The 23854-nt window shown below is 38.2% G+C and overlaps 2 protein-coding genes across 2 annotated transcripts; both read right to left on the reverse strand.

Annotated features, from left to right (window-relative positions):
• Nucleotides 1–3665: 3665 nt before the first annotated feature.
• LOC149228169 (putative arabinosyltransferase ARAD1) lies at nt 3666–6061 on the reverse strand. Its single transcript, XM_089375652.1, has 2 exons — nt 4935–6061; nt 3666–4752 (listed from the first exon to the last, which is right to left on the reverse strand). The coding sequence occupies exons 1-2, from the start codon at nt 5868–5870 to the stop codon at nt 4198–4200; spliced, it is 1491 nt and encodes a 496-aa protein (XP_089231778.1). The 5' UTR covers nt 5871–6061; the 3' UTR covers nt 3666–4197.
• A 15425-nt stretch (nt 6062–21486) lies between these two features.
• LOC149228170 (glutathione S-transferase U19-like) lies at nt 21487–22921 on the reverse strand. Its single transcript, XM_089378075.1, has 2 exons — nt 22298–22921; nt 21487–22031 (listed from the first exon to the last, which is right to left on the reverse strand). The coding sequence occupies exons 1-2, from the start codon at nt 22610–22612 to the stop codon at nt 21660–21662; spliced, it is 687 nt and encodes a 228-aa protein (XP_089234201.1). The 5' UTR covers nt 22613–22921; the 3' UTR covers nt 21487–21659.
• Nucleotides 22922–23854: the final 933 nt, after the last annotated feature.

Here is a 23854-nt window from a genome sequence, read left to right on the forward strand (position 1 = left end):
AACTAGCAATACGTCCTACTATAAAAATGTATGATTCTAGCTCAAATATTGCCTGGAAAATTCTATAAAATTGGTTGGAGCCTCCTCTTAATAAACCCACAAAAACCCAAAATTCCTTCGGGTTGATTCCAACTTCACCTGGTGACCCAAAGAAATGTGAATTTCCCTCTCTATCAAGCCAAACACACTGGCTGAAAATATATTATTGAATGTGAGCCAAGTCCTCCTGGAAAACCTCCCAAACTCTTGTGAATCTCCTCTGAGAAATACTCCCTAACTTTGACCCTTATCTCTCCACAACTCTACTTATCCAAACCTTGCGAAATCTCCGGCTGGGAGTTCATGCGCGCTGCTGGAAATGTATAAATTCGGCCCCAAGAATTACCTCAAATTTCACCCTGCAAATCACCAAGGAGAAGCTTGTCCTCCCTATGAATAAATCTCTGCAAATTCTCCAGCCCATATTCTACTATTCGCTGGTCTTTCTCATTCCCACGAGTTTCCTTCTACGCCCTTAGAGAAACACACACCAGTTGAAGGAAATCTTGTGAAATGGCTCCTCAAATTCCCGAAACTAACTCTCAAATTCTCGCCTAGGGTGACACTCGAAATTCACCGAAGGTAGAGGTGGAATTTCCACCCGGAAATCCCTGGTGTTAAGTAGTGCTGGTTGTCTTGGCTGAACAAGTCAAGATAACTCAAGTTCAAATGTCAAATTATCAAAAGATCCCAAAATGAGGCCCTCTTTTTTTTTAATAGTTTTTGCTCCCTTCTCTCCTTGTGGGCTCCATCATTTCGACCTCCTTTCTCTCCCTCCTTCTCCATAGCTCGATTTTCCAAAGGGGTTCGAATTCGCCTCTTTGGGTAGCCCCACATCCCACTACCAAATTAATTTTTCCTTTTCTCTAATGTTTGTGGCCTAATTTTCTCCAAAAACTAAGTGATGACTCCCTCAACCCACTTTTCCTAAGTTTTACATGCCAAAATATTTTCTTAACGCCAAAATTGCAAAAAGGGAGGTCTACTTAGCAAAATTATTTATTGGGGACATGACAATATTTTTGAAAGTCCACACATGAATTACTCTAGATCTATGAGTAATGGGGGTTGACATGGCATCCACTCGATACCATGGTGGTCAACAAGGTAGGTCAACTTGTGGGAGGCATAAGTTCCACATACAAGCTCCGATTGAGGTGATTTTCACACCATTGGAAAAGTCACAGTGTGTATAATCATATCAAGAGTTGCGAGCTACACCCCTAAAGTTTTGACCCCAACAAGTGTCATTTGATGCCTCAAAACAACTCTGGAAGGTATAGAACCTCAAATTCCCAAACAAGGACCTACCACTAAATGGGCCCTGCAAGTCAATTACTCCAATTTTTCCACCCAAAAAGGACCAACATAGATGAAAAATTATATAATGATTCATTCTAGATCACAAGTATAAAAAATTTCAAAGGTTCTTTCTCTGCAATTCAATAGAGAAAAATAGCTAAAATGGTGAATGTTCACAAGAGAAGCAGTTGAAACAAGAGTGGCAATGGCCATCTATACTTGTGGTATTTGGTTTAATCTTCTTATTGGAGAGATATAGAGAGGGCAATTAATGCAACTCCTCAAGGGTTCAAAGGGCTTCATCATGAAAAACTCCAAACCCATCTACTAAAAAAGGAGGATACAATTGAGGGCATTTTAGAACGTATTCATGCTTCATGGAGTAGCTTTGAGGTTACCATTGTCTTGGATGGATAGATTCTAGGCATAGGCCATTGATCAATATCATTATCAATTCACCAAAAGGAACAATGATTTTGAAGCCCAAGGACTCTCAAGATAAATGATAATTTATCATAGATATTTTAATCAAAGCTATTAAGAAAATAGGGCCTACTAAAGTGGTGCAAGTTATCATGGATAAAATAGTGGTTTGCAAAGCTACAGGTTTGATTTTGGAGAGCCAGTATGATTACATTTTTTGGACTCACCGCGTTATCCATAATTTAAATATGGTTCAAGAAGAGATTGACAATAAAGTTTCATGGATTAAGGAATTCATAGGGAAAGCTAGGGATATAGTCAAATTTATTGCCAACCACCAACAATGTCAAGCAATATTTCAAGAATACTTTAGATTGCAGTTGTTAAAAGTTGTTGAGACAATATACACCTTAAACTTCATCATGTTGCATTACCTTATTGATGTTAAGAAACCATTAGCTTCCATGGCGGTGAGTCAACTTTAGGCTGATTGGAGATAGATGGATTTAGAGAAGGGAACTATGGTGCACAAATTGTCTCTTGATGAGGAGTGGTGGAGCAAAATAGATTTCTTACTCAAATTCACATCACCAGTGTTTGAGCTTCTTTGAAATGCAACCACATGCAAACACTTCTTGGGAGAGGTTTACAATAGAATGAATATTTTAATTGAAAAAACTATGGAAATAATTTTACAAGAGTCTCCTTAGCTTTTATTTCTTCATGCTTATTTTGTTGATTCAATGAAGAAAATCATTCTTGAGAGTTGGAATAGTTCAACACTTCATGATGCGCTTTAGCATTTGCCTTGAACCTAAGATTTTATGACAAAGACTTCATTATTCAAAATAAATGGTAAGATGAAGACAACACATAAGAATAGGGAGGTGGTGAATGGAGTGAAACGGGGGGTTATGAGAATATTTCTAGCACATCTACATAAGGAGGTGAATTAAGAATTTGCTAATTTTATTGTTAATTTGGATGATTATTTAGACAAATCAACTTTGGATGAGAGTAACCAATGGTAAATTTTCCATGGAGCGAATGGTTCACCCTTTGTCACTTGTATTCTCTCACAAATAGTAAGCTCTCCATCAATGGAAAGGAATTGAAACTTCTATAATTTTATAATTCAATGAAACTCAACTTGTAGTGTTTGTAGAAGGCTAGAGATCTTGTTTATGTGAATCCCAACATTTTCCTTGTATCTCATAGGGGTCAAGAATATAAGAATCAACCTTTAAAAGGTTGCGATGTGGATCTTAAATCCTGACTTAGGCGTCTCTCTTGCTGCACTAAATCTTGAGGAATCTAGCAATGCAATTGGAAATAGTTATTTACTCCACATTCCACCATTGAAGATGTATCGTGTTCTTATTTTCATGAGGAAGATGAAGATGAGAATGGTAATTATTACACTTTATTATCTTAAAGATGAAGATGAGAATGGTAATTATTACACTTTATTATTTTAATTTATGTTTTATTTCTAGGTTAGATAGATATAACATTGCAACCTCCAACTTAAAAGTTGATTTTAGATATAGTTTTTTGAGTATTGATATTCCCTTCATATATATATATATATATATTTTCTTGTTTAAGGAATCCATTAAGTGGAATATTCTCATTTCAAATTTATATATATATATATATCCAAATTTTTAAAAATCAGGTTTGTAGCTTAAAAGCTTATTTGTTTCAGAAATTCATTCTATTTTCCCTCCATTGTGAAACTCACCTTTTTAACATGAATATGAATGAATTTTGAGTTATAAGTGATAATGTTCATCTCAAAAATAAGATACATGAGAATGACCTGGCTGCATTTTTTCAATATACAGCGATCAAGTCCTGACTACATTTGCAAATGTAGAAGAGTACACCTATAATGCAAATGTAGAAGAGTACACCTATAATCAATAAGATACATGAGAATGACCTGGCTGCATTTTTTCAATATACAGCGATCAAGTCCTGACTTCATTTGCAAATGTAGAAGAGTACACCTATAATCAACTAGGCCGATTTATTTTCTCTGATACTGATATTTTTTGTGCATTTCTTCTGTTGGCAATGCACATGAAATCCAGGAACTACAAATACAAGAAAAAATAACATTTTCAATCCATTTCATGTTTGGAAACAATGCAATTTCCATCTTGAACATCGGACTTTTGGAAACAATGCAATTTCCATCTTGAACATCGGACTAATTCAGACTATGAAACTGCACATGGCTCTCATTAAATCAGTTATAGTTACTTTGATGGTTACTCGTTGATTCTATCAGTAGTCATATGCTCGTCAAAGAGATTAAGCCATGCATGTCTAAGTACCATGGAAACGATGTGAGTTGTGACTACACTACCTTCTGTTTGGTAATTTCAAATGTGAATCTGAATTGCAGAAATCATGCCCGAATCTAGGCTAGCCTCTAGCCAATTTTTGTAGACTGAAAAAGGAATCTCTGTGCTTTGCAAGCCAAGATCTGGAGTAGCGCTTTCCTTTATGAAGGGAGAGCCTGACAGAAGGTAGCTTTCTCGCAACTGCTTTCCAAATCATGTGCACAGCATCATCAGGCTGAGCTGGATACTGATACTCAAAATGGTGGCTGACTTCCTTCAACTTTTGCCACATGCGGGTCCATTCTTCCATTTTAACACTATTAAGCAATCTTATCAAAAACCCTTTTTTGACAACATCAGCAGATTGTACAAAAATGCAAAATTCTGTATAATCAAGGACATCCTCATAAGGAAGCTCAATCTCATCGCTAATGATAACAGGAACGCAATGGCTAGCAATAGCATCAAAGAGCCGATTTGAAGAGGGTGTATCGCCTGCAATGTTTAGGCAAAACTTTGAAGACCGCATGCCTTCAGTTGCTTTTCTTATTCCATCCCTCTGTGTATTCCCAGAAGTAAAATGTACTTCCTTTTCATCCTTCAGAAGAGCATAGAGCTTTTGTCTAATATATCTACCCTGATAATTATAAACCAAGTATTCAACGTGTTCGCTTTTGAAACAAAATAAATATGGAATCAAATTCATGGGCTTGTGGTGCCTCAAGAAGGGATTCCTACCAACAACAGGCCGCATGCAAGCACACTTTAAAGAGGCCAAAATAATGGTGGAAATAATTGCATTTGGATTCAAGAACTCACATGCTTCCTGTAAATAGCACCTTGAAAGAAAAGGAGAATGCTTCGGCTTTCAAATGATGAAGAATCCTTTGCAAGGGAAGGAACAACATGCTTGTAAGGAGCCACAACATCCTTCTCTACGTTGCCTACCAATGGTGAATATCGTCCAAAGTCAGCTACAATGAACATTGCCGACCGAAGCTGCTCCCTTGCTATTACCATGCTATTTGGATGATGCATAACTATTACATGATTCTTCCCCCCTGATCTCCTCCAGGCCTCCTGACCCATCAAAAAATGCACCAATTTCTCCTGCAAAAGTTCATTTTTACTCTTATGCCCACGGGTCTCAACTTTTGAATGCCTGTTATAACTCAATGAAGAAAAAAAGGGCACAAAGAAAACATCAGCCTCTTTGGAATTTTCAACTCTCCGGGCACTGCAAGGAGAGTTTCTGCCTGGTATGTTCGAAGACAGTAGATCCAAGGTAAGCCAGTATTCTGGACTGTGCTGCAAATTGAGTCCGCCCGGATATCGAGGGATTTCAGTGAGATTTGTCGGCCATACACTCTTTTCTGGCTTCCAATCTAACATACCAAAATGGAATTCAGGTGGCATATTATACATAAAAACCTTCAACACCGCGTCTTTCGGGTTGCCCTGTTTGTTATTTGGCTCTGAACCGGTGGGAGTTCCGTTCTTATCTGTAAATTCATCTGTCCGGATTCCAGAAGAGGAGATTAAAGATCGCTGAAATTCATCTGAAATTTCATACAGCAGCTTCTCATCCTCTAAGATAACTTTTACCTTAGGATCTGAGAATGGTGAATACTGATCTTTGCCAAGAGGCTGACTTGAAATTTGAAGAAAAGCCAGAGAACTGAGCAGAGCCAATGCCGAGATCAGAAAAAGCAGGCACAGTGTCAATTTCTTAGGTTGACAACATTTGGAATGCATATTTTGCTCAGTCGTGGTTAAACTATATCGACTCAATATGAATCAATAGGATTCCCCTTGAACTCCAGTTGCAGGAAAAAGCAAGATGGGTGTGGACAGAAACACCTAAAAAACAGCAGTTCCCTTGGGCTTCAGCAATGTTTACATGGAATGACACACAGGTCAGAAAATATATAAATTTTCTTACTAACTTGCACGAGAATTGGGATGGTTCATCGCAGGCCCAGTAAGAAAAATACAATTTGCATCACATTCAGATCTGTATGCTTCTCAAAAACAAATCATATAGAACTCAACTTTCATGCAATGAAACCAATTTCCCTGAGATAAGGTAATAGAGAAATGGGCAATTTATGATAAACCTATCACAGAAAACAAAGATGGGTATTGACAAAATATTAAAAAACCTAATCCCCAGGTTTATGGAGCCAAGATGGGCCTCCATAAAACATCAGTAATAACTCCTCTTTTCCATTTGGGTTGACTTCTGAAAATCCCTTGCAGAAATCACTAAGCATGCTTATTTATATTTAATTCATAAGCAGACTCGCCCAATAATTAACGGTGAAGGAGGAGAATTTGTCTTACAGCAGCTGAGAAACAGGGTTAAATCTTCAACAGCCCATCGTAGAATTCCTCAATCAGATAGCTGGATATCGTCCCCTATGGGACCCTGGTCCTCATTCCACTGAACTCATTTGCCTTTCTCTTCCGTCATTTGTGATGACCCCGTAAAACTTGTAATTATGAAAAGTTACTATGGTAAGAAACTAGTGTGAACTGTTAATTACTGTTGTTAAATGATATCATTTTATTTATGAAATGGAAGATATTTTGGAAAATGCTGGCAGTCTCCTAAGGGAGGATTTCTAAAGAAAAAGAAACAGTTATAAAACTGAAAAAGAAACTAACCCTTCAGCCAGGAAAAGTCCTGGGAGGGAAAACCCCTGGTCTGTTGTGACAGAGAGGGAGGGAAATCAGAAAAAAAAAAAAAAAAAAAAAAAAAAAAAAAAAAAAAAAAAAAAAAAAAAAAAAAAGAGAAAGAAAGGAGGGTTAAGTCTGGTAAGGACCAGATAACCCTAGCACAACAGTGCATGAGTCTTGTTGAGGGCTGCAGGCCTGCAAGACAGCTCGGGGGGAGATTCCAACGTATCGATGGATCTCATGGTTGGGTGGATAAGAGCAAGCATGTAAGATGCAGGTGAACTTCTGGAGCGTTAATTCTTGTGTCTGACAGACCAGGTATGGGTTATTCACCAGACTCAAACTTCTGTATTCCGTATACTGGTGTATAGGAGGGAAGTATAGTTAAGCTTAAGTTTCTGTTGCTAACTAGATAAAAAGTTTACCTGAAGTATTATAAACAGTTCTATGAGCATATATTACTGACTGTTCAAGTCAAACAAACAGAAATCTAGTTGCTATATAAATGCATGTTAACTGTGAGATAAATGCATGTTAACTGTGAGAGCCGAAGCTTGTTAACTGTACAAATCGATACATGATAGCTGTAAAAATCAATGCATAAGTAACTGTAAGAGTCGATGCATGTGAACTGTAAGAAGGTGATGCATGGTAGTTGCATAGAAATAACTAGCTACTTAAAGCCGAGGTATATCTGTATAAAAACCTCACGAAGGTCTTCAGTACCATAACAGTAGATGCATGGCGACATATGCATGAATGATTCACTGGCGAAAAGATTCATTAACAATCTATAACCGTAGAAAGATTTATGGGAAACAACAGATCAAACATTGAATAGTCGTATTACTGCAACAGTCATGAAACACATTGAACACTAAGTGCCATTTATAGAATACGGTGAGGTCGTTCCAAGAAAGCCCATCGAACCTTGTACCTAGGGTTTAGCTCACTATACATGTAAACAAGTGAAAGACGACTGTATCAACGTAGAATACAAACGAATAACATCATTTAACAAGTAAAGGCACTATGATGGCACAGGACCGCTAAGGTAAGCGGCCATTTAACTGCCGTATATAGTCACGAATCGTCGAGTGAACGGAGGGTTATTATAAACAAACCCTCGTTATTATAAACAAACCCTCGAAAGGGATATGCCGACTCTGTTAAATAGAGAAACAACAATAACATTAAATGTAACAGACTCCATACATTCTGGAAAAGCAATTTCTTATGTATATAGACAAGCAAGTTATTGCTGTAATATAAGCTAACGAAAACATATTCATCGTATCCAAGAGGAAGAAGAAATACACATATGTTAGCATGCGATAAATAAAACCCCGACGGGTATGGCAACAGCCTGTTCATAAATGTCCAGAGGGCCGAGGAAAAACCCTGGCCTCTTCATACACAGATACACCTTAAGAGATCACAATGAATACCCAAAACAGTAAGAGAACTGAGATAAACAATTATTCCGACTTAAACCGAGTCCATTTGGTTCGGGCGAGGAAGGCCGTGAACTCTTAAAACAAAATATACAAATTCTGGGCGAGGTACCAAAAAAATACATCTATCATAAGACTTTATAACCTGATTGGATGCGGGTGTCGGCATGGAAAGGCCGACCGCTAATCTCAATCAGGGTTTGGGGCCAAACAGAGGAACCCTGAGACAACAAAAGAGTTGCCATGAGGAACCCTCAGGCCAAGAAACGATCCAAGTAAACCCTTAATCATCTGAGCTAACCAAAGCTCTGCATCAACTCGTGGAGAACAATTACCTGTGCATATTCGGTGGCATGACCTATCCTTGAGCAGTGGGAGGATCGAGAGGCAACCCCTGCAATAACAAACGCTTCAAGTGAGCCGTGAATGTATTAAACGAAGCGATAAACCCTGTGTATTAAGGCACCGAGTATATAACTATTCAACAAACTGTGATAAAACTCTGAAATCGGCGGTCAGTTACCTGTAATAGCTGTGCAGAACTTGGCATAAGGTGTAGACAAGGAGTCGCTGAGCTGAATGAACATTCGACCAAACCAACAGGTGCAAATGAACCCGAATCATGCGGCTTATGGAATATAAACCCGCTAAACCCTGGAATAATTGTGAACCCTCCGATCTCCTCAGATAATCTTCACCGTTCATCCAAGCGGAGGATTGGCGCGTAAACCTCAGCGGTCTCCCCGAGACTTCACATGGACCTTGCACGGAGCTAGCCACCTGGCCAAGGTAGGTGAAGGCATTTACACTTCCGTCACACCTGGCACCAGAGTTAACCGGAGACAGCCAGCCGATTGGAATGATAACCGTTGACCTTACCAGATGTCCAACAAATCGTATTGTAATAATCAGAAAGGAACATTATGATATAGGTTTAACATATGTTTATGTGAACCTTGGATGCATATCGGTATTCAAGAGCCGAATTATATGTATGTGTAAAGTAGTGTCATGACCGTATGCATATATATGGAGGTTCATAAAGTGTTAGATTTACAATTAATTTTTTTTTTTTTATGGTATATTACCGTGGAGTCGTGACAATGTGGTATCAGAGCCAAGTTTCAAAACTGTGGCCTCTGGAGCAGTAAGATCCAGCTGCATGGAAGAATTAATTCAGCTAACTGTTTTCTGTTATTAATTAGGAGATAAATACAGAAACAACAATCCGCTAACAGTCAACAGTAAAGATGGAGGAGATGCAGGGAGCTGACAGCGTTCCTCGGGAAAATCCAGAGCTGTGGGTACAGCTTGGTGCAGAGACACGCAGTACCAATCTGGCGATACTGCAAACTGTTCAAGAACTGAAGAATGAAATGGCGCGTCTGCGAGAAGACAACGCGCGATTGACAGTGGAGCAGGAAAGAATATTGAAGAGTCTGTCGGACAGACAAAATCCACCATTAGCCAATCCCAGTGCAGAACAGCAAAGGGCAACTGAAGAACGGAATTATGCACCTGAAATCTCAGAGGAGAAGGAGGACCATTCTGACAATGTATTAGAGCAGCAGACTTCAAAGAGACAGAAAATGGAATTACAGGGAGAATTCTGGAAAATTAAACCTCCACATTTTGATGGAGAGCAGGAAGAAGCGGCAGAGGCTTGGTTAATTAACATTAACAAGTATTTCCAGCTGTATGAGTATGATCAGAATCTGAAGGCACGGCTGGCCATCTTCCAGCTACAGGGCAAAGCAACCCTGTGGTGGGAAGAAATTAAAATTGTAAAAGGAGTAAGTGAGCAGAACATAACCTGGGAAAAGTTTCAGAAATACTTCAAGGAGAGATATCTAACCGAGCGTTTCTATGATGAGAAGGCACGGGAATTCCATGATTTACGACTGGGACAGCAGTCTATGGACGAGTTCATTAACCGCTTCACTTCCCTGCTTCGCTATGTGCCATATATCAAGGAGGAGAAGGCCAAAGTGCAGAGATTTGTAAGCAGCTTACCAGCCTATATAAGAGAACGCATTGAGTTTGATAATCCCAGGACAATGGATGAGGCGATTCGTAAGGCAAGAATCTGTTATCAGCAAAACAAGCAAAAAGGAGACATTTCAAATAAAAGGTGGAATGAAAGAAAAAGCAACAGAATTGCTGGTAATAACAAAGGAAGTCGTGGTAATGGCAGCAAGGGTGCTGGTAAGGGACAGATGAGCAGAAATGTAGCAAAGAGTACCTTTCGGACTAAACCAAGTGAGAGCAGAATCAGTGAACCACCTGTCAAGTCAGACCTTGAGGGGATGACCAGACCTCCAGTCCAATGTTGGGGTTGTGGGGGACCACACTACGTTAAGAACTGCCCTCAGCGTAAAGGAGTGGACCAAATATCTCAGATCCAAGAAGCCTCGACTGTTGGAGAAGTGGCGCGCAGCATGCCAAGAATTAACGCAGCCTTGGATGATCGTCAAGCGGAATACCAGCCGACCATGGTGGAGTTTGAAGGTAAAATTTCATATCTTTCTATAGCTGTTCTTATTGACCCAGGAGCTACTTTAAGTTATGTTAGCCCAAAAATAGTAGAACAGTGTAAGTTATCTGCTGAAAAGTTCAGGAACCCATGGCTGGTACAGCTAGCCACAGGAGCTAAGAGACGAGTCTTAGCCAAAATTAATAACTGTCCTTTCAGCATAGCAGGGCAGCCAATTACAGCAGACCTGAATGTACTTCCATTGGGGTCCTACGACATCCTGATTGGTATGGATTGGCTGGAAAAACATTGGTCGTTGGTAAACTGTAAGACCAAAACTATCTATTACAAGGATGACTTGGGGCAGCAGCAAGAGTTGCAGGGGATTAAACACCCTGTACAGATCCGACCTATCACTGCTTCTCAGCTAGCTAAATGTCTCAGAAAGAAGTGCCAGATTTACGCTATTCAAGTGGGTTATGCAAACCAGAAAGACAAAATATCTGCATTAGACAGCATTCCGGTAGTGCAGGAATTTGTGGATGTTTTTCCTGAAGAGGTACCAGGACTGCCTCCAAAAAGAGATATAGATTTTACTATAGAGTTAACACCAGGGGCAGCCCCGGTGTCACGGGCACCATACCGGATGAGCGTACCCGAGTTGACAGAATTAAAAATGCAACTACAAGAGTTGCTGGATAAGAATTATATCCGCCCCAGCGTGTCACCGTGGGGAGCTCCAGTATTATTTGTCAAAAAGAAAGATGGAACTCTCCGTATGTGTATAGACTATCGTCAGCTGAACAAGCTCACGATTAAGAACAAATACCCCTTGCCTCGGATTGACGAACTCTTTGATCAGGTGAAGGGAGCAAAGGTTTTCTCCAAGATCGATTTGCGATCTGGTTATCATCAGATCAGAATTAAAGAAGAGGACATCGCCAAAACCGCTTTCAGAACACGCTACGGGCATTACGAGTTTGTGGTGCTGCCCTTTGGCTTGACCAATGCACCCGCCACCTTTATGTGTTTGATGAACAGCGTGTTTCATCGGTTTTTGGACAAATTCGTGCTGATATTCATTGATGATATTCTGATATATTCCCGTTCCCATGAGGAACACAAAGAGCACCTGAGGATGGTGTTGCAAACTCTTCGGGAACATCAGCTATATGCTAAGTTTAGTAAGTGTGACTTTTTCAAGGAGGAAATTCAATATTTGGGCCATGTGATTACTAAAGAAGGAATTGCAGTAGATCCTGAGAAAATAAAGACTATTATGGAATGGCCCATACCCAAGGATGTAGCCGATATCAGATCCTTTATGGGACTAGCTGGCTATTACCGAAGATTTGTGGAGGGTTTCTCAAGGATAGCATACCCTATCACTTCCTTGCAGAAAAAGGGGAAGGTGTTTAAGTGGACAGCGGAATGTCAGCAGAGTTTTGATCGGTTGAAGCATTTACTCACCACTGCACCCATCTTGAGTATAGCTGATCCTAATAAGGATTACGTTGTGTGTACTGATGCAAGTAAAGAGGGTGTGGGAGGAGTATTAATGCAGGAAGGGAAGGTAATTGCGTATGAATCAAGAAAATTAAAAGATCATGAGCAGAAGTACTCTGCTTACGATCTAGAATTAACAGCTGTTATTCATGCGCTGAAAATGTGGCGACATTACCTCTTGGGGAGGAAATTTCTGTTGTTGACAGATCACCACAGCTTGACCAATTATTTCAGTCAACCTACCTTGAATGCAAGACAAGGTCGTTGGGCAGATTTCCTAAGTGGATTCGACTTCGAGATTAAGCACTTAAAAGGCAAAGAGAACCGGGTGGCTGATGCATTGAGTCGAAAGGTGCAGTGTTTGTGTGAACTTTCAGTCAGCAAGTGGCGAAACTCTCTGTTTGAGCAGATTAAATCAGCAGCAAATCAAGATGCTGAATACCAACAGTTAAAACAGCAGGTACAACAATCAGTTAAAGAAAGATTACAGCAAGGTTATACACTGGACAGTGCTGGCATGCTGTATTTTAATAAAAGATTATATGTACCTGATTCAAATGACCTTAAGAACCTGATTTTGGACGAGTTCCATACCAGCCACTATACTGGCCATCCAGGGTACCAAAAGATGGTCACTGCACTAAGGAAGGAATACTTCTGGCCTAGAATGAAGAAGCAAGTGGTTGAGTATTTGGCAAAGTGCTTAGAGTGCCAGCAGATTAAGGCAGAACATCAGCATCCGGCCGGGCTGTTACAACCTTTGCCTATTCCGGAATGGAAATGGGAAACCATTTCCATGGATTTTATAACAGGTTTGCCTCGAACAAGGAAAAACCATGATTCCATCATGGTGGTGGTAGATAAGTTGAGTAAAGCGGCACACTTCATACCCGTGCAGTCCACTTATAAAGCGGTGCAAATTGCTCACCTTTTTATGCAGAATGTGTTCAGACTGCATGGACTACCGAAGGTAATCATTTCAGATCGGGATGTAAAGTTCACATCCACCTTTTGGAGGACGTTGTTCGCTGAGTTGGGAACACAGCTGAACTTTAGCACAGCCTACCACCCGCAGACCGATGGTCAAACCGAGCGAGTAAATCAAGTGTTGGAAGATATGTTGAGAGCGTATGTGATGATGAAACCAAACCAATGGGAAGAATATTTGCACCTGGTTGAATTCGCTTATAACAATGGATATCATACCTCGACACAATTAAGCCCTTTTGAGGTTTTGTATGGGCGAAAATGCCGCACACCCTCAAGTTGGGGTGGACCTGAGGATAAGCTGAGTTTGGGTCCGGAAATGCTTAAAGAAATGGAAGACATGGTGAAAAAAGTGCGTGCCAATTTGAAGGCTGCACAGGACCGGCAGAAAAGTTTTGCAGACAGAAAAAGAAGGTTTAAGGAATATCAGGTTGGTGACCATGTGTTTGTGAGGATCCAAGCCAGAAGGAGCACACTGCAATGGAGCGGATGCGCCAAGCTGGCTCCTCGGTACTTTGGTCCTTTTCAGATCTTGGCTAGAGTGGGGCCGGTGGCTTACCAACTCGCCTTGCCAAGCCATATTAGAATTCACAACGTGTTCCACGTTTCTGTTCTAAAGAAATATGTATACGATCCCAAACATGTGATCCAATGGCAAGATGTTCGGGTAAGAATTAACCTCGTTGTTTGAACATGTGAATATACTTAATGGAAACTGATTAAGGATATTGATTGTCTGCAGGTCGAACCGGAAGGCGAGGTTCTGGTCGAACCACAGAGCATTCTCGACCGGAGAGAAGTGCGGCTGCGGAAACGGGTTATTACCCAAATTAAAGTGCTGTGGCAGCACTATGGGCCTGAGGAGGCTACTTGGGAAGACGAGGAGCTTATGAGGAAAGTGTACCCAGACTTATTTAAAGGGAATAGACATCGGGACGATGTCCAATCCCAGGGGGGGAAGATGTGATGACCCCGTAAAACTTGTAATTATGAAAAGTTACTATGGTAAGAAACTAGTGTGAACTGTTAATTACTGTTGTTAAATGATATCATTTTATTTATGAAATGGAAGATATTTTGGATAAATGCTGGCAGTCTCCTAAGGGAGGATTTCTAAAGAAAAAGAAACAGTTATAAAACTGAAAAAGAAACTAACCCTTCAGCCAGGAAAAGTCCTGGGAGGGAAAACCCCTGGTCTGTTGTGACAGAGAGGGAGAGAATTCAGAAAAAAAAAAAAGAAAAGAGAAAGAAAGGAGGGTTAAGTCTGGTAAGGACCAGATAACCCTAGCACAACAGTGCATGAGTCTTGTTGAGGGCTGCAGGCCTGCAAGATAGCTCGGGGGGAGATTCCAACGTATCGATGGATCTCATGGTTGGGTGGATAAGAGCAAGCATGTAAGATGCAGGTGAACTTCTGGAGCGTTAATTCTTGTGTCTGACAGACCAGGTATGGGTTATTCACCAGACTCAAACTTCTGTATTCCGTATACTGGTGTATAGGAGGGAAGTATAGTTAAGCTTAAGTTCTGTTGCTAACTAGATAAAAAGTTTACCTGAAGTATTATAAACAGTTCTATGAGCATATATTACTGACTGTTCAAGTCAAACAAACAGAAATCTAGTTGCTATATAAATGCATGTTAACTGTGAGAGCCGAAGCTTGTTAACTGTACAAATCGATACATGATAGCTGTAAAAATCAATGCATAAGTAACTGTAAGAGTCGATGCATGTGAACTGTAAGAAGGTGATGCATGGTAGTTGCATAGAAATAACTAGCTACTTAAAGCCGAGGTATATCTGTATAAAAACCTCACGAAGGTCTTCAGTACCATAACAGTAGATGCATGGCGACATATGCATGAATGATTCACTGGCGAAAAGATTCATTAACAATCTATAACCGTAGAAAGATTTATGGGAAACAACAGATCAAACATTGAATAGTCGTATTACTGCAACAGTCATGAAACACATTGAACACTAAGTGCCATTTATAGAATACGGTGAGGCCGTTCCAAGAAAGCTCATCGAACCCTGTACCTAGGGTTTAGTTCACTATACATGTAAACAAGTGAAAGACGACTGTATCAATGTAGAATACAAACGAATAACATCATTTAACAAGTAAAGGCACTATGATGGCACAGGACCGCTAAGGTAAGCGGCCATTTAACTGCCATATACAGTCACGAATCGTCGAGTGAACGGAGGGTTATTATAAACAAACCCTCGTTATTATAAACAAACCCTCGAAAGGGATATGCCGACTCTGTTAAATAGAGAAACAACAATAACATTAAATGTAACAGACTCCATACATTCTGGAAAAGCAATTTCTTATGTATATAGACAAGCAAGTTATTGCTGTAATATAAGCTAACGAAAACATATTCATCGTATCCAAGAGGAAGAAGAAATACACATATGTTAGCATGCGATAAATAAAACCCCGACGGGTATGGCAACAGCCTGTTCATAAATGTCCAGAGGGCCGAGGAAAAACCCTGGCCTCTTCATACACAGATACACCTTAAGAGATCACAATGAATACCCAAAACAGTAAGAGAACTGAGATAAACAATTATTCCGACTTAAACCGAGTCCATTTGGTTCGGGCGAGGAAGGCCGTGAACTCTTAAAACAAAATATACAAATTCTGGGCGAGGTACCAAAAAAATACATTTATCATAAGACTTTATAACCCGATTGGACGCGGGTGTCGGCATGGAAAGGCCGACCGCTAATCTCAATCAGGGTTTGGGGCCGAACAGAGGAACCCTGAGACAACAAAAGAGTTGCCATGAGGAACCCTCAGGCCAAGAAACGATACAAGTAAACCCTTAATCATCTGAGCTAACCAAAGCTCTGCATCAACTCGTGGAGAACAATTACCTGTGCATATTCGGTGGCATGACCTATCCTTGAGCAGTGGGAGGATCGAGAGGCAACCCCTGCAATAACAAACGCTTCAAGTGAGCCGTGAATGTATTAAACGAAGCGATAAACCCTGTGTATTAAGGCACCGAGTATATAACTATTCAACAAACTGTGATAAAACTCTGAAATCGGCGGTCAGTTACCTGTAATAGCTGTGCAGAACTTGGCATAAGGTGTAGACAAGGAGTCGCTGAGCTGAATGAACATTCGACCAAACCAACAGGTGCAAATGAACCCGAATCATGTGGCTTATGGATTATAAACCCGCTAAACCCTGGAATAATTGTGAACCCTCCGATCTCCTCAGATAATCTTCACCGTTCATCCAAGCGGAGGATTGGCGCGTAAACCTCAGCGGTCTCCCCGAGACTTCACATGGACCTTGCACGGAGCTAGCCACCTGGCCAAGGTAGGTGAAGGCATTTACACTTCCGTCACACCTGGCACCAGAGTTAACCGGAGACAACCAACCGATTGGAATGATAACCGTTGACCTTACCAGATGCCCAACAAATCGTATTGTAATAATCAGAAAGGAACATTATGATATAGGTTTAACATATGTTTATGTGAACCTTGGATGCATATCGGTATTCAAGAGCCGAATTATATGCATGTGTAAAGTAGTGTCATGACCGTATGCATATATATGGAGGTTCATAAAGTGTTAGATTTACAATTAATTTTTTTTTTTTGTATGGTATATTACCGTGGAGTCGTGACATCATTCTTTATTACTGGTATTTTTCACAGAGATCAAGAAGTTGAAAATAATTATTTTGGAATCGCAGATCCCTGATTTTGGAGTTTTATTTTTGGCCCATGAACTCTGCAATACCCACCCTCCAGAAGGACCATGACGCCAACTCCCCGGGTTCGAACAGTGGCGCAGGATCCGGCTCCTTGTAATCCTTTTCCCTCGTCTGTGCCGCAGTCCCCAGCGGCTGCCTCTCGGAATACTTGTCCGCCCCGAGCTTAACGTTTTCTTCTTTTCCTTCCATTTCAACACAAAGAACCAGAGGATTTCAACACAAAGAACCAGAGGATTCTGAGACTGTTTGAACTCAGTCGAAACAAGGAGCTCCCCGGAACAATACACTGCGGCTGCAATAGCTCGTCCCCCCGATCGGAGTAGCCTGTCAGGGGATGTCAGGCCCCATTCCCTGCGATTCGAATCCGATTTTTTGTCAGGCCGTGGCAGGAATGTCAGAATTGCCTGGGAGGGTGGCGGAGGGCGAAGACATTCCGGTGGCCGGAGCTGGACGATTTTCCGGCCGGTGCCGGAAAACGGGCCATTCTACCGCCTAGGTAGATTACTCCTATTTTTTACATGGCATGATAACAAAATTTTCAAATATTATAACTTTGATGTGGAAATATTTATGTCTTTAGAGATTTTAATATATCTATAAGATATTGTTTTCCTTTTAAGACTCATTTTACAAATATTAATTAAAAGACATTAAAATATTTTTGAGCAAAATTTTGGATTATTTGTGTTGAATTAATGTTTTTACTTTATTTTAGGAAATGGTATTGACTTTAGTAAAGAATTAAGATGTTTAAAATTTTACCTAGAATTTTGATGTAGTAATTTTTTTTGTTGAAGGTAAATTTATGATCATATATGTTTTAACTATATAAAACATTTAAATTAAGTATATTTGAGTTGTGAGAAGTTTACAAGAAAAAAATAATATATTAGTCAATATTATAATCTAAGTTACAGGGTTCAAAGTGTATGGAACTTATTTGTAAGTGTAGAGCACTGAGAACACAAATCCAACGATAAGTTACAGGGAAGTTACAGGGTATGGAACTTATTTGTAAGTGGAGAGCACTGAGAACACAAATCCAGCGACTCAATTTAAGTTCAGAGTGTATGGAACTTATTTGTAAGTGGAGAGCACTGAGAACACAAAATAGTATATTAGTCAATATTATAATCTAAGTTACAAAATAGTATATTAGTCAATATTATAATCTAAGTTACAGGGTTCAGAGTGTATGGAACTTATTTGTAAGTGGAGAGCACTGAGAACACAAATCCAACGACTTAATTTAAGTTACAGGGTTCAGAGTGTATGGAACTTATTTGTAAGTGGAGAGCACTGAGAACACAAAATAGTATATTATTCAATATTATAATCTAAGTTACAAGTTTCAGAGTGTATGGAACTTATTTGTAAGTGGAGAGCACTGAGAACAGCTATTCAAAGCCGAAACAAATCCAACGAACAATAAAAATAATAAAATGATGATGATAAGAACAAGAAATGAGAACAACTTGATAAACCACATAGGCTATACCCTAGCTTCCATGCGAACTTGCTTTTTAGAGTTCCTATGGGTTGAAACACTACCCTACATAAACTTACCTCCCCTTAAAATACTAAATTTTGAAGGTAAACACACAATAAAATTTAATATTTTGAGATATTTAACACACTAAATTACTAAATTTGAATGGTAAAAAATAAATGGATTTAGTAAAAGTAAAAAATAAAATTGTTTATAAATATTATATAAAATTGATAATAACAAGGGCTACATAGTAGCTAGTCCATGTCCCTGTCGCTTAGTTTAAATATAGCTAAATTAAAGTAGAAAACAATAAAAATACAAAGATTTAAAATTTTAAAATGTTATAATTAGATTAATTCTAAATTGTAATTAAATGCATTATTAAGTTTTGTGAATGAACATTATTTGTATTGGAACATAGAAATAATTACTAATAGTTTATATTTGGCTTTTTATAGTTTGTGGATATGGCCTTATGAAAATCTTATTATTAGACCTGGGTATAGAGATCCTATCATAAATTTCTATTATAGCTTGGTTTGTGAATATGAGAAATTTTATATTTATTCGTATTACAAACATCTTATTATTTTGAATATCATTCATTCATTAATAGTGTAAAATCTATCATATGTGGTTAAGTTCGCACAAAAACCTAAGTGACCTCTACCCCTTAAAAATATAATGTAAAAATAAATATATATCTCAAATACCATTAATAAATCTTTTTAAATTATATATGTGATTTTTAATAATCATTTTAAGTTATATGTAATTTTAAATAATATATTTTTTATTAGATTATATTAATCATTAGCTATTTATATATATAGGAATATAAAATGATCACAATAATTTTAAGTATTAAGGGGTTTTTGCGCATTATATTAGATATCGCATAGCGTCAATCATCACTTCCGGGTCTTGCACCCGGTAACCAGGACTTCCCAGGAGGGTCACCCATCCCAAGGGTGAAGAAGTGGGATTGAAATTAGTGAAATGAATCACATAGCGTCAATCATCACTTTCGGGTCTTGCACCTGGTAACCAAGACCCTGTAACCAGGACTTCCCAGGAGGTCACCCATCCCAGGGGTGAAGAAGTGGGATTGAAACTAGTGAAATGAATCACATAGCGTCAATCATCACTTCCGGGGCTTGCACCCGGTAATCAAGACTTCCCAGGGGGTCACCCATCCCAGATGGCCTCTAGCTCAAGTGCGCTTAACTGTGGAGTTTTCCCCACAATCAAGCCCACTTAGCTTGCTACCCCATTTGCAAAACTTTAGCAAGTATTGTGCCTCATGAACCATTCAAGTAGAGTTCCCTTATCACTTTCCCAAAACAAATTGTATCATAAATGCCCATCTAACATCTTGTTAATTAATAGAGGTAATGGGCACATTAATAGAGGCAAAGGGCAATAACATGTTCAATTTGATAGCCAATCAAATTGAACATAAATAAATTAAACTATTTTTAAAAAATCATATATTACAATGTGTAATGTTATACTATAGATTTTTTTTGCAATTTTTTTAGTCAAACCCAAAATAATATAGGTTTGACCAAAAACTCATTAAAATATCCACTTGCAACAAAGATAATAATAGTATATTATTTTATATATATATATCCAAAAATTAATTTAAAAATGATTTTCTAATTACAAATTATAAAAAATATCATTTTGAAAATTTTATTAATTTAAAATATTTTTTTCCAAAAAATTATCATTTCGAAAGATTTTATTATTTTAAAAAATTGTCTTAAATATTTAATAAAAAAAATATTTTAAAAGATAAAAAATAAATAATTTATGATCTATAGATATTTAACAAAATTGAAAACTTATTTTCTTGCTAATGATAATTTATAGACAACACAATTAACAACTTATTTTCTTAATAACTACCCACCTATTATTCTAGATAACATGATTTTTATTATTTAACTTTAATAAATTAACTATACTTTCAAATAACAATCAATAATAACTACCTCACCCCTGATTAACAAGTAATAAATTTCCCCCAATAACAACTTAGGGATCTGTAATCATCTTAAATAACGGAGTTGTCTATAATGCGACTTTTTGGAGATTCCGGTAACGGAATCCAACGGAAGAAATTGAGGTTAAATCTTGATTTCTTGTCGTTAAAATGGTTTTTTAACTGCATATTTGGATTCAGCACCCTCAAAAACCCCTGGGACGCTTTCATTGTGCAGAAACTAACTATCAAACATGCGATTCCAATAAATTCCTGCCGGATTTCGACGGGAAAAACCCGCCAAAAAAGCTTTCAAAAAGTCGCGTTATAGACAACTGCTTAAATAACACTCAGTAATAATTACCTCTGCCACTGATTAACAAATAATAAATCTTCTATGTTGCCACTATTAAAACAAAAAGCCTCCATTCACATGAAAGATAACTCCGTAACTCGAGAATCGACAAAAACTGAAAGGTTTTCTGTCAGAGCATTTTTAGTTTTATGATAGACATCCATAGCATCTGAAATGTATCTCAAATCAGCTATAAATTTAAAAAGTGAAAGTGGAATATTAAATCATTTTTAAATTTTGGAGATAAAACTTGCTTTTAATAAGGTCACATTACTCAGCCTGCAGCCACATTTGGATTATCTGGTGGTTAAATCATGGCATAAAATAGACCAGGCATCAGAAACCAGAGGGTGAGAAAAACATAATTTACATATTTCTTTCACACAACATCCATGAAACCTGTATGTACAGAACCTTATGATGAATCCATAAAATCATAACATCAATGGCAGCCTGCAGCCACATTTGGATTATCTGGTGGGTAAGCCATGTCATAAAATAGATCAGACATCAGAACCAGAGGGTGAGAAAAACATCATTAACATCTTCTTTTCACAAAGCATCCATGAAACTTGTATGTACAGAACCTTATGATGAATCCATAAAATCATAACATCAATGGCTCATATTTACAGAAAACAGAACAAAGATGTGCAAAAATATGACATGAACATCAAAGCATATAACAACAAGAAATGGATGATTTATTATGGATTCAAAGGGACATGACTTCTGTAACACTGTTCCTATCATAACACACAAAAAGCACAGCACAGTAATCTTGTTCAGTCCAGTTCAGTCCAGACTCTACTCCATATATGAGATACCACACATATATTTATAGATATAAAAGTTTTCAGTCAGAGCCAACAAATCTCTGCCTTATCTGCATAGCAAATTCTGCAACCTTTTCAGGGTGTGGAAGGACTTTCTTGACACTCTCTCTCTCCATACATGCATTCACCCACTCATGAAGCCTTGGGAACTGAGTCTCTAATGGTATCTTCCAGTTACCCATTACCTCCCAGGCTTGGAACCAAGAGGCAAATGGAATGAATGCAATATCCATGTACCCAAACTTCTCCCCTCCAAAATAAGGCTTAATGCCTCCAGAAAGCTCATCAAGCGCTCCTTCCAACAATCCCAGGTACTCCAACATGTTACGCTTAGCCTCTTCCTGGGCTTCCCCTTTGCATTTCATAATGAGGGCACCTCCATTATCATATATCTGCACAAATGAAAGAGAGGAATCAAGAAACCAAGAAACCCATGTTGTGCAAATGTTTGGTGATAAATTATATGGATTTTTCTAAAATTTTAAACATATCAAATGGGTATTTCATTCATCATTTAAATAAGATAAAATTATCAAGTGATACTCTACCATCATCCAAATTTGAAAAAACTTATCATCCAAATTTGAAAAAACTTACTAATCAGAAAAAATGATATCTAAACTAAAAAGTAATCAGAAATCTGAAAATTTTGAAATACCTTCTTGTCTACAAAATCCGCCCAAAATCTTGCTCTGGCTCTTTCATAAGCAGAGGAAGGCATAAAAGGATTGGTGTTGGGCCAAGCCTCATCTATGTATTCAACTATGATGAGAGACTCCAAGACAGGCTTGTCATTGTGGATGAGTACTGGTATCTTCTTGTGAATAGGATTCATTTTCAATAACAATTCACTCTTGGAGGCCAGATTCTCTTCTTGGTATTCATATTTGACACCCTTCTCTTCCAATCCAACCAAAACCCTAAGACCAAATGGACTGGCCCATAAGTTCAACACCTTAACCTGATTCTCCATTTTGCCCTCTGTAAAAACTGAAAATGATTCAGACCAGACCAAACTTATCTCTGATTCAGACCACACTAATCTCTGGATCAATGGATGTCTGTACCCCTTGCTTGAATGTTTGGTTACATTCCAAATAGCTTGTTATATAGTGAGTGAGAGAGAGATGCCGTGGTCAATAAGAATAAGGAACAGGCTGTGTGCGATCGAGAAGGCGCTGAAACCATCCAGCTGGGACTCACCAGTGCGTGAGCAATCACGTCACAGTGCGTTAAAGATCACCGCCATTGATCTTTGCTGGTATGCAACCTTGGGATGATGGTAGAAAAGATTTATTAATTTATTGCTTTGGGATGAAGGTCAGAGTGTTTGAATCATTTTTTTTTATAGTGGAAATGGATTCAGTATTAATCAAGAATGGTTATTAAAAAAAATTAGACACTTAAAATCTTGAAATTTAACAATTTTAATCCAGATTTCCAAAAATTTCTATCGAATTTCGAGTCTTTGTCTTGCTTCATGATCTTCGTCTTTAGTGACAAATTGTTCAAAATTAGTGATCTCTGTCTTTAGTGACAAAAACTTTAATCCCGATTTCCAAAAATTTCTACTGAATTTCGAGTCTTCGTCTTGGTTCATGATCTCCGTCTTTAGTGACAAATTGTTCAAAGTTCGTGGTCTCTGTCTTTAGTGACAAATTGTTCAGAAGTTCACGCGCTGTGGGGACTGTGGGTTTCTTTAATATTTCTACCTACTTTGTAGGTTTCTTTAATATTTCTACTCACTTTCATCATAGCATATTTTTAAAAAATTTAAAATATTTTATCTCACTTCTGCCAAACGTATAATTATTTTAAAATTAAAATGTATATAAAATTTGTTAAAATAATAAATTAAATTACATAAAAATATTAAAATAAAAAATTTAATTCATTATGTCATTTATTTTACTCTAGTGTAGTAGTCTAAGCTACATCACCCAAGTAAAGTAATATAAATTCAAAGTTCAGTTTTACCCCAAGTCATATGAATGCAAAGTTAACGTGTTACACAAGTAATATGAATTCAGAGTTGACATGTTGTGGGCACTGTGGGTTGCATATTTTAAACTTTTCTAAAATATTTTCCCCCACTTCTATCGTCTTTACCCACAAAATTGTTCAAAGTTGAAGGCATGAGGGTTGCATATTTTTAAATTTTCTTCAATATTTTTTTTCACCAAGTTAATTGTTATGTAAAGATAAATTTGTTCAA

This window comes from Pinus tabuliformis, chromosome J, assembly GCF_031772625.1.
Source record: "Pinus tabuliformis cultivar Carrire ecotype Pingquan chromosome J, CPIR1, whole genome shotgun sequence".
NCBI classification, from domain to species: domain Eukaryota; kingdom Viridiplantae; phylum Streptophyta; class Pinopsida; order Pinales; family Pinaceae; genus Pinus; species Pinus tabuliformis.